Consider the following 17010-nt stretch of genomic DNA (forward strand, 5'->3'; position numbering starts at 1 on the left):
CTCTCTCCCCCATCCCCATTCCTCCTGTGGGATCTCTCACCCCCACTCCCCTTCCTCCTGTGGGATTTATCTCCCCAATACCCCTTCCTCTTGTGGGATCTCGCTCCCCCATCACCCTTCCTCCTGTGGGATCTCTCTCCCCATCCCCCTTCCTGCTGAGGGATATCTCTCCCCCATCCCCCTTCCTGCTGTGGGATCTCTCTCCTCCATCCCCCTTCCTCCTGTGGGATCTATCTACCCCATCCCCCTTCCTCCTGTGGTATCTCTCTCCCCTGTGGGATCTCTCTCCCCCATCCCCATTCCTCCTGTGGGATCACTCTCCCCCATCCCTATTCCTCCTGTGGGATCTCTCACCCCCACTCCCCTTCCTCCTGTGGGATTTATCTCCCCAATACCCCTTCCTCTTGTGGGATCTCGCTCCCCCATCACCCTTCCTCCTGTGGGATCTCTCTCCCCCATCCCCCTTCCTCATGTGGGTTCTCTCTCCCCCATCCCCCTTCCTCCTGTGGGATCTCTCTCCCCCATCCACCTTCCTCCTGTGGGATTTCTCACCCCCATCCCCCTTCCTCCTGTGTGATCACACTCCCCCATCCCACTTCCTCCTGTGGGATCTCTCTCCCCCATCCCCCTTCCTCCTGTGGTATCTCTCTTCCCCATCCACCTTCCTCCTGTGGTATCTCTCTCCCCCATCCCCCTTCCTCCTGTGTGATCACACTCCCCCATCCCACTTCCTCCTGTGGGATCTCTCTCCCCCATCCCCCTTCATCCTGTGGTATCTCTCTTCCCCATCCACCTTCCTCCTGTGGGATCTCTCTCCCCCTTCCCCCTTCCTCCTGTGGGATTTATCAACCCCATCCCCCTTCCTCCTGTGGTATCTCTCACCCCCTGTGGGATCTGTCTCCCCCATCCCCCTTGCTCCTGTGGGATCTATCTCCCCCATCCCCCTTCCTCCTGTGGTATCTCTCTCCCCCTTTGGGATCTCTCTCCCCCATCCCCCTTCCTCCTGTGGGATCTATCAACCCCATCCCCCTTCCTCCTGTGGTATCTCTCTCCCCCATCCCCCTTCCTCCTGTGGGATCTCTCTCCCCCTGTGGTATCTCTCTCCCCCATCCCCCTTCCTCCTGTGGGATCTCTCTCCCCCACCCCCCTTCCTCTTGTGGGATCTCTCTCCCCCATCCCCCTTCCTCCTGTGGGATCTCCCTTCCCCATCCCCCTTCCTCCTGTGGGATCTCTCTCCCCCATCCCCCTTCCTCTTGTGGGATCTCTCTCCCCCATCCCCCTTCCACCTGTGGGATCTCTCTCCCCCATCCCCCTTCCTCCTGTGGGATCTCTCTCCCCCACCCCCCTTCCTCTTGTGGGATCTCTCTCCCCCATCCCCCTTCCTCCTGTGGGATCTCCCTTCCCCATCCCCCTTCCTCCTGTGGGATCTCTCTCCCCCATCCCCCTTCCTCTTGTGGGATCTCTCTCCCCCATCCCCCTTCCTCCTGTGGGATCTCTCTCCCCCATCCCCCTTCCTCCTGTGGGATCTCTCTCCCCCATCCCCCTTCCTCTTGTGGGATCTCTCTCCCCCATCCCCCTTCCACCTGTGGGTTCTCTCTCCCCCATCCCCATTCCTCCTGTGGGATCTCTCTCCCCCATCCCCATTCCTCCTGTGGGATCTCTCACCCCCACTCCCCTTCCTCCTGTGGGATTTATCTCCCCAATACCCCTTCCTCTTGTGGGATCTCGCTCCCCCATCACCCTTCCTCCTGTGGGATCTCTCTCCCCATCCCCCTTCCTGCTGAGGGATATCTCTCCCCCATCCCCCTTCCTGCTGTGGGATCTCTCTCCTCCATCCCCCTTCCTCCTGTGGGATCTATCTACCCCATCCCCCTTCCTCCTGTGGTATCTCTCTCCCCTGTGGGATCTCTCTCCCCCATCCCCATTCCTCCTGTGGGATCACTCTCCCCCATCCCTATTCCTCCTGTGGGATCTCTCACCCCCACTCCCCTTCCTCCTGTGGGATTTATCTCCCCAATACCCCTTCCTCTTGTGGGATCTCGCTCCCCCATCACCCTTCCTCCTGTGGGATCTCTCTCCCCATCCCCCTTCCCCCTGTGGGATCTCTCACCCCCATCCCCCTTCCTCCCGTGGGATCTCTCTCCCCCATCCCCCTTCCTCATGTGGGTTCTCTCTCCCCCATCCCCCTTCCTCCTGTGGGATCTCTCTCCCCCATCCCCTTCCTCCTGTGGGTTCTCTGTCCCCCTGTGGGATCTCTCTTCCCCATCCACCTTCCTCCCGTGGTATCTCTCTCCCCCATCCCCCTTCGTCCTGTGTGATCACACTCCCCCATCCCCCTTCCTGCTGTGGGATCTCTCTCCCCCATCCCCCTTCCTCCTGTGGGATCTATCTACCCCATCCCCCTTCCTCCTGTGGTATCTCTCTCCCCCTGTGGGATCTGTCTCCCCCATCCCCCTTGCTCCTGTGGGATCTATCTCCCCCATCCCCCTTCATCCTGTGGGATCTCTCTCCCCCATCCCCCTTCCTCCTGCGGGATCTCTCTCCCCATCCCCCTTCCTCCTGTGGGATCTATCTCCCCCACCCCCCTTCCTCCTGCGGGATCTCTCTCCCATATCCCCCTTCCTCCTGCGGGAACTCTCTCCCCCACCCCCCTTCCTCTTGTGGAATCCCTCTCCCCCATCCCCCTTCCTCCTGTGGGATCTCTCTCCCCCATCCCCCTTCCTCCTGTGGGATCTCTCTCCCCCATCCCCCTTCCTCCTGTGTGATCACACTCCCCCATCCCACTTCCTCCTGTGGGATCTCTCTCCCCCATCCCCCTTCCTCCTGTGGGATCTCTCTCCCCCATCCCCCTTCCTCCTGTGTGATCACACTCCCCCATCCCACTTCCTCCTGTGGGATCTCTCTCCCCCATCCCCCTTCCTCCTGTGGGATCTCTCTCCCCCATCCCCCTTCCTCCTGTGGTATCTCTCTCCCCCATCCCCCTTCCTCCTGTGTGATCACACTCCCCCATCCCACTTCCTCCTGTGGGATCTCTCTCCCCCATCCCCCTTCCTCCTGTGGTATCTCTCTTCCCCATCCACCTTCCTCCTGTGGTATCTCTCTCCCCCATCCCCCTTCCTCCTGTGTGATCACACTCCCCCATCCCACTTCCTCCTGTGGGATCTCTCTCCCCCATCCCCCTTCCTCCTGTGGTATCTCTCTCCCCCATCCCCCTTCCTCCTGTGGTATCTCTCTCCCCCATCCCCCTTCCTCCTGTGGGATCTCTCTCCCCCATCCCCCTTCCTCCTGTGTGATCACACTCCCCCATCCCACTTCCTCCTGTGGGATCTCTCTCCCCCATCCCCCTTCCTCCTGTGGGATCTCTCTCCCCCATCCCACTTCCTCCTGTGGGATCTCTCTCCCCCATCCCCCTTCCTCCTGTGGTATCTCTCTCCCCCATCCCCCTTCCTCCTGTGGGATCTCTCTCCCCCATCCCCCTTCCTCCTGTGGGATCTCTCTCCCCCATCCCCCTTCCTCCTGTGTGATCACACTCCCCCATCCCACTTCCTCCTGTGGGATCTCTCTCCCCCATCCCCCTTCCTCCTGTGGGATCTCTCTCCCCCATCCCCCTTCCTCCTGTGGGATCTCTCTCCCCCATCCCCCTTCCTCCTGTGTGATCACACTCCCCCATCCCACTTCCTCCTGTGGGATCTCTCTCCCCCATCCCCCTTCCTCCTGTGGGATCTCTCTCCCCCATCCCCCTTCCTCCTGTGGTATCTCTCTCCCCCATCCCCCTTCCTCCTGTGTGATCACACTCCCCCATCCCACTTCCTCCTGTGGGATCTCTCTCCCCCATCCCCCTTCCTCCTGTGGTATCTCTCTTCCCCATCCACCTTCCTCCTGTGGTATCTCTCTCCCCCATCCCCCTTCCTCCTGTGTGATCACACTCCCCCATCCCACTTCCTCCTGTGGGATCTCTCTCCCCCATCCCCCTTCCTCCTGTGGTATCTCTCTTCCCCATCCACCTTCCTCCTGTGGGATCTCTATCCCCCTTCCCCCTTCCTCCTGTGGGATTTATCAACCCCATCCCCCTTCCTCCTGTGGGTTCTCTCTCCGCCATCCCCCTTCCTGCTGTGGGATCTCTCTCCCCCATCCCCCTTCCTCCTGTGGGATCTATCTACCCCATCCCCCTTCCTGCTGTGGGATCTCTCTCCCCCATCCCCCTTCCTCCTGTGGGATCTATCTACCCCATCCCCCTTCCTCCTGTGGTATCTCTCTCCCCCTGTGGTATCTCTCTCCCCCATCCCCCTTCCTCCCGTGGTATCTCTCTCCCCCATCCCCCTTCGTCCTGTGTGATCACACTCCCCCATCCCCCTTCCTGCTGAGGGATATCTCTCCCCCATTCCCCTTCCTGCTGTGGGATCTCTCTCCCCCATCACCCTTCCTCCTGTGGGATCAGACTCCCCCATCCCCCTTCCTCCTCTGGGAACTCTTTCCCCCACTCCCCTTCCTCCTCTGGGGTCTCTCGCCCCCATCCCCTTCCTCCTGTGGGTTCTCTGTCCCCCTGTGGGATCTCTCTTCCCCATCCACCTTCCTCCCGTGGTATCTCTCTCCCCCATCCCCCTTCGTCCTGTGTGATCACACTCCCCCATCCCCCTTCCTGCTGTGGGATCTCTCTCCCCCATCCCCCTTCCTCCTGTGGGATCTATCTACCCCATCCCCCTTCCTCCTGTGGTATCTCTCTCCCCCTGTGGGATCTGTCTCCCCCATCCCCCTTGCTCCTGTGGGATCTATCTCCCCCATCCCCCTTCATCCTGTGGGATCTCTCTCCCCCATCCCCCTTCCTCCTGCGGGATCTCTCTCCCCATCCCCCTTCCTCCTGTGGGATCTATCTCCCCCACCCCCCTTCCTCCTGCGGGATCTCTCTCCCATATCCCCCTTCCTCCTGCGGGAACTCTCTCCCCCACCCCCCTTCCTCTTGTGGAATCCCTCTCCCCCATCCCCCTTCCTCCATTGGGATCTCTCTCCCCCATCCCCCTTCCTCCTGTGGGATCTCTCTCCCCCATCCCCCTTCCTCCTGTGTGATCACACTCCCCCATCCCACTTCCTCCTGTGGGATCTCTCTCCCCCATCCCCCTTCCTCCTGTGGGATCTCTCTCCCCCATCCCCCTTCCTCCTGTGGTATCTCTCTCCCCCATCCCCCTTCCTCCTGTGTGATCACACTCCCCCATCCCACTTCCTCCTGTGGGATCTCTCTCCCCCATCCCCCTTCCTCCTGTGGTATCTCTCTTCCCCATCCACCTTCCTCCTGTGGGATCTCTCTCCCCCATCCCACTTCCTCCTGTGGGATCTCTCTCCCCCATCCCCCTTCCTCCTGTGGTATCTCTCTTCCCCATCGACCTTCCTCCTGTGGGATCTCTCTCCCCCTTCCCCCTTCCTCCTGTGGGATTTATCAACCCCATCCCCCTTCCTCCTGTGGTATCTCTCACCCCCTGTGGGATCTGTCTCCCCCATCCCCCTTGCTCCTGTGGGATCTATCTCCCCCATCCCCCTTCCTCCTGTGGTATCTCTCTCCCCCTTTGGGATCTCTCTCCCCCATCCCCCTTCCTCCTGTGGGATCTATCAACCCCATCCCCCTTCCTCCTGTGGTATCTCTCTCCCCCATCCCCCTTCCTCCTGTGGGATCTCTCTCTCCCTGTGGTATCTCTCTCCCCCATCCCCCTTCCTCCTGTGGGGTCTCTCTCCCCCACCCCCCTTCCTCTTGTGGGATCTCTCTCCCCCATCCCCCTTCCTCCTGTGGGATCTCCCTTCCCCATCCCCCTTCCTCCTGTGGGATCTCTCTCCCCCATCCCCCTTCCTCTTGTGGGATCTCTCTCCCCCATCCCCCTTCCACCTGTGGGATCTCTCTCCCCCATCCCCCTTCCTCCTGTGGGATCTCTCTCCCCCACCCCCCTTCCTCTTGTGGGATCTCTCTCCCCCATCCCCCTTCCGCCTGTGGGATCTCCCTTCCCCATCCCCCTTCCTCCTGTGGGATCTCTCTCCCCCATCCCCCTTCCTCTTGTGGGATCTCTCTCCCCCATCCCCCTTCCTCCTGTGGGATCTCTCTCCCCCATCCCCCTTCCTCCTGTGGGATCTCTCTCCCCCATCCCCCTTCCTCTTGTGGGATCTCTCTCCCCCATCCCCCTTCCACCTGTGGGTTCTCTCTCCCCCATCCCCATTCCTCCTGTGGGATCTCTCTCCCCCATCCCCATTCCTCCTGTGGGATCTCTCACCCCCACTCCCCTTCCTCCTGTGGGATTTATCTCCCCAATACCCCTTCCTCTTGTGGGATCTCGCTCCCCCATCACCCTTCCTCCTGTGGGATCTCTCTCCCCATCCCCCTTCCTGCTGAGGGATATCTCTCCCCCATCCCCCTTCCTGCTGTGGGATCTCTCTCCTCCATCCCCCTTCCTCCTGTGGGATCTATCTACCCCATCCCCCTTCCTCCTGTGGTATCTCTCTCCCCTGTGGGATCTCTCTCCCCCATCCCCATTCCTCCTGTGGGATCTCTCTCCCCCATCCCTATTCCTCCTGTGGGATCTCTCACCCCCACTCCCCTTCCTCCTGTGGGATTTATCTCCCCAATACCCCTTCCTCTTGTGGGATCTCGCTCCCCCATCACCCTTCCTCCTGTGGGATCTCTCTCCCCATCCCCCTTCCCCCTGTGGGATCTCTCACCCCCATCCCCCTTCCTCCCGTGGGATCTCTCTCCCCCATCCCCCTTCCTCATGTGGGTTCTCTCTCCCCCATCCCCCTTCCTCCTGTGGGATCTCTCTCCCCCATCCACCTTCCTCCTGTGGGATTTCTCACCCCCATCCCCCTTCCTCCTGTGTGATCACACTCCCCCATCCCACTTCCTCCTGTGGGATCTCTCTCCCCCATCCCCCTTCCTCCTGTGGTATCTCTCTTCCCCATCCACCTTCCTCCTGTGGTATCTCTCTCCCCCATCCCCCTTCCTCCTGTGTGATCACACTCCCCCATCCCACTTCCTCCTGTGGGATCTCTCTCCCCCATCCCCCTTCCTCCTGTGGTATCTCTCTTCCCCATCCACCTTCCTCCTGTGGGATCTCTCTCCCCCTTCCCCCTTCCTCCTGTGGGATTTATCAACCCCATCCCCCTTCCTCCTGTGGTATCTCTCACCCCCTGTGGGATCTGTCTCCCCCATCCCCCTTGCTCCTGTGGGATCTATCTCCCCCATCCCCCTTCCTCCTGTGGTATCTCTCTCCCCCTTTGGGATCTCTCTCCCCCATCCCCCTTCCTCCTGTGGGATCTATCAACCCCATCCCCCTTCCTCCTGTGGTATCTCTCTCCCCCATCCCCCTTCCTCCTGTGGGATCTCTCTCCCCCTGTGGTATCTCTCTCCCCCATCCCCCTTCCTCCTGTGGGATCTCTCTCCCCCACCCCCCTTCCTCTTGTGGGATCTCTCTCCCCCATCCCCCTTCCTCCTGTGGGATCTCCCTTCCCCATCCCCCTTCCTCCTGTGGGATCTCTCTCCCCCATCCCCCTTCCTCTTGTGGGATCTCTCTCCCCCATCCCCCTTCCACCTGTGGGATCTCTCTCCCCCATCCCCCTTCCTCCTGTGGGATCTCTCTCCCCCACCCCCCTTCCTCTTGTGGGATCTCTCTCCCCCATCCCCCTTCCTCCTGTGGGATCTCCCTTCCCCATCCCCCTTCCTCCTGTGGGATCTCTCTCCCCCATCCCCCTTCCTCTTGTGGGATCTCTCTCCCCCATCCCCCTTCCTCCTGTGGGATCTCTCTCCCCCATCCCCCTTCCTCCTGTGGGATCTCTCTCCCCCATCCCCCTTCCTCTTGTGGGATCTCTCTCCCCCATCCCCCTTCCACCTGTGGGTTCTCTCTCCCCCATCCCCATTCCTCCTGTGGGATCTCTCTCCCCCATCCCCATTCCTCCTGTGGGATCTCTCACCCCCACTCCCCTTCCTCTTGTGGGATTTATCTCCCCAATACCCCTTCCTCTTGTGGGATCTCGCTCCCCCATCACCCTTCCTCCTGTGGGATCTCTCTCCCCATCCCCCTTCCTGCTGAGGGATATCTCTCCCCCATCCCCCTTCCTGCTGTGGGATCTCTCTCCTCCATCCCCCTTCCTCCTGTGGGATCTATCTACCCCATCCCCCTTCCTCCTGTGGTATCTCTCTCCCCTGTGGGATCTCTCTCCCCCATCCCCATTCCTCCTGTGGGATCACTCTCCCCCATCCCTATTCCTCCTGTGGGATCTCTCACCCCCACTCCCCTTCCTCCTGTGGGATTTATCTCCCCAATACCCCTTCCTCTTGTGGGATCTCGCTCCCCCATCACCCTTCCTCCTGTGGGATCTCTCTCCCCATCCCCCTTCCCCCTGTGGGATCTCTCACCCCCATCCCCCTTCCTCCCGTGGGATCTCTCTCCCCCATCCCCCTTCCTCATGTGGGTTCTCTCTCCCCCATCCCCCTTCCTCCTGTGGGATCTCTCTCCCCCATCCACCTTCCTCCTGTGGGATTTCTCACCCCCATCCCCCTTCCTCCCGTGGGATCTCTCTCCCCCATTCCCCTTCCTCATGTGGGTTCTCTCTCCCCCATCCCCCTTCCTCCTGTGGGATCTCTCTCCCCCATCCACCTTCCTCCTGTGGGATCTCTCTCCCCCATCCCCCTTCCTCCTGTGGGATCTCTCTCCCCCTGTGGGATCTCTCTCCCCCATCCCCCTTCCTCCTGTGGGATCACTCTCCCCAATCTCCCTTCCTCCTGTGGGATCTCTCTCCCCCATCCCCCTTCCTCTTGTGTGATATCGCTCCCCCATCCCCCTTCCTCCTTTGGGATCACTCACCCCCATCCCCATTCCTCTTGTGGGATCTCGCTCCCCCATCCCCCTTCCTCTTGCGGGATCTCTCTTCCCCATCCACCTTCCTCCTGTGGGATCTCTGTCCCCCATCCTCCTTTCTCCTGTGGGATCTCTCTCCCCCATCCCCCTTCTTCTTGTGGGATCTCTCTCCCCCATCCCCCTTCCTCCTGTGTGATCTCTCTTCCATATCCACTTCCTTCTTTGTCTTTCCATCCTTTACCTGAGGTGTCGTCTCTTCCTCCATCTCCCATCGACATTCCCCGATTCTCAAATCTTCCTCACTGTTTGACTTTCTCCCCTTCACCCCTGCCCTTTCCAACAGTCTCAAGTCAGGAACACTTTTCTAACCATCAGGGAATGAGAGAGAATATGTGGAGTTTACAGGGTCACACCGACAGACGAAATTACTGACATTTGGTGAATTCATTGGAGCTCGGCAGTGAGGGACATTGACAGTGATGGGAATTATGATCAGTGAATTAATAAAGGGTTTAATGTTTCCTGAAATATCCGAGTGAGAGAAATTGCCTCAGACCCACGGTTTTAATCATTATGTTCATCAATCTGTCTATTTGTGTTTAGTCTCGGGGGGAATGACCTGGGAGATTCTGGAGTGAAACTGGTGTCTGCGGCTCTGAAGAACCCGGAGTGTAAAATACAGAAACTGTGGTAAGTACCAGACTGTGGGAGATTGTGATTACAGTCACTGGGTGTCTGACACTGAACATTAATGTGATCAGTAATTGTGTTACTGATAAACACTGGGGATTTGTACCTTCTCCTGTCTCTCTGTGTCCTTCACACTCACTCTCTCTCATCTCCAGGCTGGGGGGTGTCGGTCTCACAGATTCTGGTGCCGAGGATCTCGTCTCCGCTCTCAGTACAAACCTATCACTGACAGGGCTGGACCTGATAGATAGATAGATAGATAGATATCAAACTCGCTGACAGACTAGCCTTATAATCTTCCAGATTCATATCATTACCTAATTTTTGATCCTTTTGGAAGCTCTTCTTTTCTTCTTCACTAGATTCACAACGGCCTTTGTGCACCACGGATCTTGTACCCTACCATCCTTTCCACGTCTCAATGGAACGTACCTACTCAGAACCCCACGCAAATATCCCTTGAACATTTTCTACATTTCTTTGGTCCGTTTCCCTGAGGACATCAATTTCCAATTTATGCTTACAAGTTCCAGCCTGATAGGCTCATAGTTCTCCTTACTCCAATTAGAGGTTTCCCTAACTTGCCTGTTCCTATCCCTCTCTAATGCTATGGTAAAAGAGATAGAATTGTGATCACTATCTCCAAAATGCTCTCCCACTGAGAGACCTGACACCTGGCCAGGTTCATTTCCCAATACCGGATCAAGTACAGCCTCTCCTCTTGTAGGCTTATATACATATTGTGTCAGGAAACCTTCCTGAACACACCTAACAAACTCCACCCCGTCAAAACCCTTCACTCTAGGGAGATGCCAATCAATATTTGGGAAATTAAAATCTCCCACCTCAACAACCCTGTTATTGTTACTCCTTTCCAGTATCTGTCTCCCTATCTGCTCCTCGATGTCCCTGTTACTGTTGGGAGGTCTATACAAAACACCCAGTAGAGTTATTGACCCCTTCCTGTTCCTAACCTCCACCCACAGAGACTGTAGACAATCCCTCCATGACTTCCTCCTTTTCTGCAGCCGTGACACTATCTCTGATCAACAGTGCCACGCCCCCACCTCTGTGGCCTCCCTCCCTGTCCTTTCTGAAACATCTAAAGCCGGGCACTCGAAATAAACATTCCTGTCCCTGCACCATCCGAGTCTCTGTAATGGCCACCACATCATATCTCCAAGTACTGATCCACGCTCTAAGCTCATCCGCTTTGTTCACAACACTCCTTGCATTAAAATAGACACACCTCAAACCATCGGTCTGAGAGCGTCCCTTCTCTATCACCTGCCTATCCTCCCTCTCGCGCTGTCTCCAAATTTTCTCTATTTGTGAGCCAACCTCCCTTTCCGCCATCACTTCATTTCAGTTCCCACCCCCTCCCAGCAATTCGAGTTTAAATTCTCCCCAATAGCCTGAGCAAACCAGGATATCGGTTTCCCTGGCATTCAAGTGCAACCCGTCCTTTTTGTGCAGGTCACAGCTGCTCCAAAGGAGGTCCCAGTGATCCAGAAATCTGAATCCCTACCTCCTGCTCCAATCCCTCAGCCACGCATTCATCCTCCACCTCATTCTATTCCTGTACTCACTGTCGCGTGGCACAGGCAGTAATCCCGAGATTACTACCTTTGCCGGTCCTGCTTCTCAACTTCCCTCCGAACTCCCTGTACTCTGTTTTCAGGACCTCTTCCCTTTTCCTACCTATGTCACTGGTACCAATATGTACCACGACCTCTGGCTGTTCTCCCTCCCACCGCAGGATATCTTGGACGTGTTCTGAAACATCCCGGACCCTGGCACCTGGGAGGCAAACGACCATCCGCGTTTCTTTCCTGCGTCCACAGAATCGTCTATCTGGCCCTCAAACAACAGAGTCACCTATCACTACTGTCTTCCTCTTCCTTTCCCTGCCCTTCTGAGCCACAGGGCCACTGTTGCCTCCACCAGGTAGGCTGTCCCCACCCCTCTCCAGCAGTACTTGAACAGGGGTACTTATCGTCAAGGGGAATAGCCACAGGGGTACTCTCTAGTACCTGCTTCTTGCCCTTCCCTCTCCTGACTGTGACCCACTTCTTCAGTCTCCCGTGGCCCCGGTGTGACCACCTGCCTGTAACTCCTCTCTATCACCTCCTCGCTCTCCCTGACCAGATGAAGGTCATCGAGCTGCATCTCCAGTTCCCGAACTCGGTCCCTAAGGAGCTGCAGCTCGACACACCGGGTGCAGATGTTGCCGTCCAGGAGGCTGGGAGTCTCCAGGATCTCCCACATCTGACACCGAGCACAGAAAACCAGCCTCACACACATACTCTCTGTCTGTGTTGTAAACAGATAACCTACCTCGCCTCGACCCTTTATCGCCGAAGCCCCGTTGAGCCCAAAGCCTTCCTACTCTGTCTCCCGCTCCTCTGACGCTCGCTCTGGAAATCTGTCTTCCTTTTAAACTCTTCTCGCTCTTCTCACTGGCCGACTTGCGCAGTCGTGCTGAAGAAAAAAATCAGTAATTGTGTTACTGATAAACACTGGGGATTTGTACCGTCTCCTGTCTCTCTGTGTCCTTCACCCTCACTCTCTCTCATCTCCAGGCTGATGGGTGTCGGTCTCACAGATTCTGGTGCCGAGGATCTCGTCTCCGCTCTCAGTACAAACCCATCACTGACGGCGCTGAACCTGAGTTATAATAAACTGGGAGATTCAGGAGTGAAACTGGTGTCTGCGGCTCTGAGGAACCCGGAGTGTAAAATACAGAGACTGGGGTAAGTACCAGACTGTGGGAGATTGTGTTTACAGTCACTGGGTGTCTGACACTGAACATTAATGTGATCAGTAATTGTGTTACTGATAAACTCTGGGGATTTGTACCGTCTCCTGTCTCTCTGTGTCCTTCACCCTCACTCTCTCTCATCTCCAGGCTGAGGGATGTCGGTCTCACAGATTCTGGTGCCGAGGATCTCGTCTCCGCTCTCAATACAAACCCATCACTGACGGATCTGGACCTGGGATCAAACTCTCTGACAGACCGATCTGTCCCCGCTCTCCGCCGCCTCATACTGACCCTCCCGAGTCTGAAGCTGATCCGGTGAGTGTTTGTGTTAATGTTCAATGTGATAAAATATCAGCGGATCCGCGGGTTTTCTGGTGATATTTGTCTGTGAGTGTTGTTGAAACATTAACCCCGGTCCCCTGTTACTGACACTGTTGTGTAATCTGTTTATTTCATCTTTATTCTCCCATCTGTTTCAGGCTGTGGGGGAATCCGTTCAGTGAGACCGGGAAGAAGGAACTGAGATCTCTGCGGGAACCCAGACCCGGACTGAGAGTGGAGATCGTGTGAACATCTGAATGTGTGAACATCCCCGCCCGCGGGATGGGGACATTTGGCCGACTCCCCGCCCTCCCCTTTAACTCCCGCCCTTACCTTTAACGGCCGCGCGCCGGGGTTGATTCCCAACGGTTTTAACGGAACCGGCTCGGGCCTCGCGCTGTGTGCGTCGCTCGCAGCGGTCCCCGCGGTGACGTGTTTCCGCCTGTTGTCCGGCGGGGCAGCTTCCGCCGGAAGTGCGTGTTCGAGACTCCCCACGTGACACGCCGGGGAATTACCCGGACAGGAAGAGCCCGGGGGCCCGGGGGTCCGGGGCTCAGTCTGGGACACCGGTGTTCCGGGGTGGGGGGGATTATACCGGGAGAGAATCCTTTTGCTCCCTTGGCTGAGGACGGTGCATTCGGCAGCCTGGCCGATATAATGATGTTAAATGGACAAATCCCTCGGCAGTGACCCTGGATCTGCAGCGATCCCGGACACGGTCCTGAAGTGTGATTTTATAATCATCGGTTCCCCGATGCAGAGTGACGGTGAGAAACGGGACTGATTATTCAACCGGTCACTCCTTGTCGCCGGTCAGTTATATCGTTCTGAAGTCTGACGTAAAAAATATAAATGAAGGTTTCTTATTGCTCTATTCACACTTACGGAGAATAAAATTTGCCGTAAATTACCAAAAGATTTGTGATAAAGAAAGGATTATTTCTCATGTAACCATCTAACAATTACAGCACGGAAACAGCCCATCTCGGCCCTTCTAGTCCGTGCCGAACGCTTCCTCTCACCTAGTCCCTCCGACCCGCAATCAGCCCATAACCCTCCATTCCTTTCCTGTCCATATACCTATCCAATTTTACTTTAAATGACAATATCGAACCTCCCTAAACCACTTCTACTGGAAGCTCATTCCACACAGCTACCACTCTCTGAGTAAAGAAATTCCCCCTCGAATTACCCTTAAAGTTTTGCCCCCTAATTCTCAACTCATGTCCTCTTGTTTGAATCTCCCCTACTCTCAATGGAAGAAGCATATCCACGTCAACTCTATCTATCTCCCTCGTAATTTTAAATACCTCTATCAAGTCCCCCCTCAACCTTCCACGCTCCAAAGAATAAAGACCTAACTTGTTCAACCTTTCCCTGTAACTTAGGTGCTGAAACCCAGGTGACATTCTAGTAAATCTCCTCGGTACTCTCTCTATTTTGTTGACATCTTTCCTATAATTCGGTGACCAGAACTGTACACAATACTCCAAATTCGGTTTCACCAATGCCTTGTACAATTTTAACATTACATCCCAACTCCTATACTCAATGCTCTGATTTATAAAGGCCTGCATACCAAAAGCTTTCTTCACCACCCTATCCACATGAGATTCCACCTTCAGGGAACTATGCACCATTATTCCTAAATCGCTCTGTTCTACTGCATTCCTCAATGCCCTACCACTTACACTGCATGTCCTATTTTGATTAGTCCTACGAAAATGTAGCATCTCACAATTATGAGCATTAAACTCCATCTGCCATCTTTCAGCCCACTCTTCTAGCTGGCCTAAATCTCTCTGCAAGCTTTGAAAACCTACTTCGTTATCCACAACGCCACCTACCTGAGTATCATCTGCATAAGGATTACTATGAGATTTGGTATTATTAGTAAACCCTAATGAAATGTTTTCAAAACAAAAAGTAAAATCCATATTAATGTATTGATCTATAAATTGACAAACATCAACCCAAAATGTTTTAGCACATTCACAGTCCCAAAACAGATTAAATAAACCACAACCAGAAGTCAATAGACAATAGGTGCAGGAGTCGGCCATTCGGCCCTTCGAGCCGGTACCCGCCATTCACTATGATCATGGCTGACCATCCACAAACAGTACCACGTTCCTGCCCTCTCCCCATATCCCTGTGCTCCGCTATCTCTATCTAACTCTCTCTTGAAAGCATCCAGAGACTTGGCCTCCACTGCCTTCTGGGGCAGAGCATTCCACAGATCCACAACTCTCTGGGTGAAAAAGTTTTTCCTCAACTCCGTTCTAAATGGCCTACCCCTTATTCATTAACTGTGGCCTCTGGTTCTGGACTCCCCCAACATCGGGAACATGTTTCCTGCCTCCAGCGTGTCCAATCCATTAATAATCTTATATTTTTCAATCAGATCCCCTCTCATCCTTCTAAATTCCAGTGTATACAAGCCCAGTCGCTCCAATCTTTCAACATATGACAGTCCCGCCATTCCGGGAATTAACCTCGTGAATCTACGCTGCACTCCCTCAATAGCAAGAATGTCCCTCCTCAAATTTGGAGACCAAAACTGCACACAATACTCCAGGTGGGGTCTCACCAGGGCCCTGTACAGCTGCAGAAGGACCTCTTTACTCCTGTACTCAACTCCCCTTGTTATGAAGGCCAACATGCCATTAGCTTTCTTCACTGCCTGCTGTACCTGCACCCTTACTTTCAGTGACTGATGAACAAGGACACCTAGATCTCGTTGTACTTCCCCTTTTCCTAACTTGACACCATTCAGATAGTAATCTGCCTTCCTGTTCTTGCCACCAAAGTGGATAACCTCACATATATCCACATTAAACTGCATCTGCCATGCATCTGCCCACTCACCCAACCTGTCCAAGTCACCCTGCATTCTCATAACATCCTCCTGACATTTCACACTGCCATCCAGCTTTGTGACATCTGCAAATTTGCTAATGTTACTTTTAATCCCTTCATCTAAATCATTAATGCATATTGTAAATAGCTGCGGTCCCAGCACCGAGCCTTGCGGTAACCCCACTAGTCATTTCAAAGGGAATAGAATATAAAAGCGGACAGATAACGCTGAGCCTTTATAAGACACTAGTCAGCTGCACTTGGTGTATTGTCAACAGTTCTGGGCCATGCATCTCAGAAAGGATGTGTTGTCGTTGGAGAGAGTCCAGAGAGATTTTGCGAGAACGAAGGGGTTAACATATGAGGAGCGTTTGGCAGCTTTAGGCCTGGACTCACTGGAATTTAGAAGAATGCGGGGGGAGGGTGGGATCTCATTGAAACTACCGAACGTTGAAAGGACTGGATAAGGAGGGCATTGGAGAGGATGTTCCCTATGGTGGGGAGTATCCAGATCCAGATCTCGTTGTACTTCCCCTTTTCAGCAAGAACGACGAGTCAGCTTACAGAGAGGAGGTTCAGTGGCTAACGGACCGGTGCAGAGCCAACAACCTGTCTCTGAATGTGAACAAAAGAGATGGTTGTTGACTTCAGGAGGGCACGGAGCGACCACTCCCCGCTTTAAGGTAAGGGGAGGGAAGTTCAAGGGGGATATTAGAGGAAGGTTTTACACTCAGAGAGTGGTTGGTGCGTGGAATGCACTGCCCGAGTCAGTGGTGGAGGCAGATACACTAGTGAAGTTTAAGAGACTACTAGACGGGTATATGGAGGAATGTAAGGTGGGGGGTTGTATGGGAGGCAGGGTTTGAGGGTCGGCAGAACATTGTGGGCCGAAGGGCCTGTAGTGTTCTATGGGTTTCTGGAGCAGCCCCTGTAGAGCTATTCCGGATTGGGAGTTGTTCAACGAACCGGAATTGATCAGAGGGCTCAGTAGTTAGAGGGGCTGGTGTCGCTCTGCTGGTGAAGAATGGCATTATATCAGTAGAAAAATGTGACATCGGATCGGAAGATGTTGAGTCCTTGTGGGTTGAGTTAGGAAACTGCACCGGTCAAAGGACGTTGTTGGCAGTTATACACAGGTCTCCCAACAGTAGCTGGGATGTGGGCCAAAGATTACAATGGGAACGGACCCTGGTCAGACCCCGCTTGGAGTATTGTGCTCAGTTCTGGTCTCCTCACTACAGGAAGGATGTGGAAGCCATAGAAAGGGTGCAGAGGAGATTTACAAGGATGCTGCCTGGATTGGGGAGCATGCCTTATGAGAACAGGTTGAGTGAACTCGGCCTTTTCTCCTCGGAGCGACGGAGGATGAGAGGTGACCTGATAGAGGCGTATAAGACGATGAGAGGCATTGATCGTGTGGATAGTCAGAGGCTTTTCCCCAGGGCTGAAATGGTTGCCACAAGAGGACACAGGTTTAAGGTGCTGGGGAGTAGGTACAGAGGAGATGTCAGGGGTAAGTTTTTTACTCACAGAGTGGAGAGTGTGTGGAAT

General features: G+C 55.1%; 2 protein-coding genes across 2 annotated transcripts in view; both read left to right on the plus strand.

Annotated features, from left to right (window-relative positions):
- LOC140722349 (NACHT, LRR and PYD domains-containing protein 3-like) overlaps positions 1-9773 on the plus strand; it is a 74555-nt gene extending 64782 nt beyond the window's left edge. Inside the window, exons 8-9 of the mRNA XM_073037114.1 lie at positions 9432-9518; positions 9674-9773. Coding sequence (XP_072893215.1) covers positions 9432-9518; positions 9674-9773 — 187 coding nt within the window. The remainder of the gene's footprint in view (positions 1-9431; positions 9519-9673) is intronic.
- A 2288-nt stretch (positions 9774-12061) lies between these two features.
- Positions 12062-13461, plus strand: LOC140722329 (ribonuclease inhibitor-like). Its single transcript, XM_073037105.1, has 3 exons — positions 12062-12271; positions 12427-12594; positions 12759-13461. The coding sequence occupies exons 1-3, from the start codon at positions 12105-12107 to the stop codon at positions 12847-12849; spliced, it is 426 nt and encodes a 141-aa protein (XP_072893206.1). The 5' UTR covers positions 12062-12104; the 3' UTR covers positions 12850-13461.
- The last annotated feature ends 3549 nt before the right edge of the window (positions 13462-17010 follow it).

The sequence above is a fragment of the Hemitrygon akajei genome, unplaced genomic scaffold, assembly GCF_048418815.1.
Source record: "Hemitrygon akajei unplaced genomic scaffold, sHemAka1.3 Scf000075, whole genome shotgun sequence".
Taxonomy (NCBI): Eukaryota; Metazoa; Chordata; class Chondrichthyes; order Myliobatiformes; family Dasyatidae; genus Hemitrygon; species Hemitrygon akajei.

Excerpts from the sequence above, each read along its gene's own strand:
- LOC140722329 (XM_073037105.1), top strand. The coding sequence starts at position 12,105 with ATGGGTGTCGGTCTCACAGATTCTGGTGCCGAGGATCTCGTCTCCGCT. Across the intron at positions 12,272-12,426 it reads TGTAAAATACAGAGACTGGG|GCTGAGGGATGTCGGTCTCA; the intron begins GTAAGTACCAGA and ends TCTCATCTCCAG. Across the intron at positions 12,595-12,758 it reads CCGAGTCTGAAGCTGATCCG|GCTGTGGGGGAATCCGTTCA; the intron begins GTGAGTGTTTGT and ends CATCTGTTTCAG.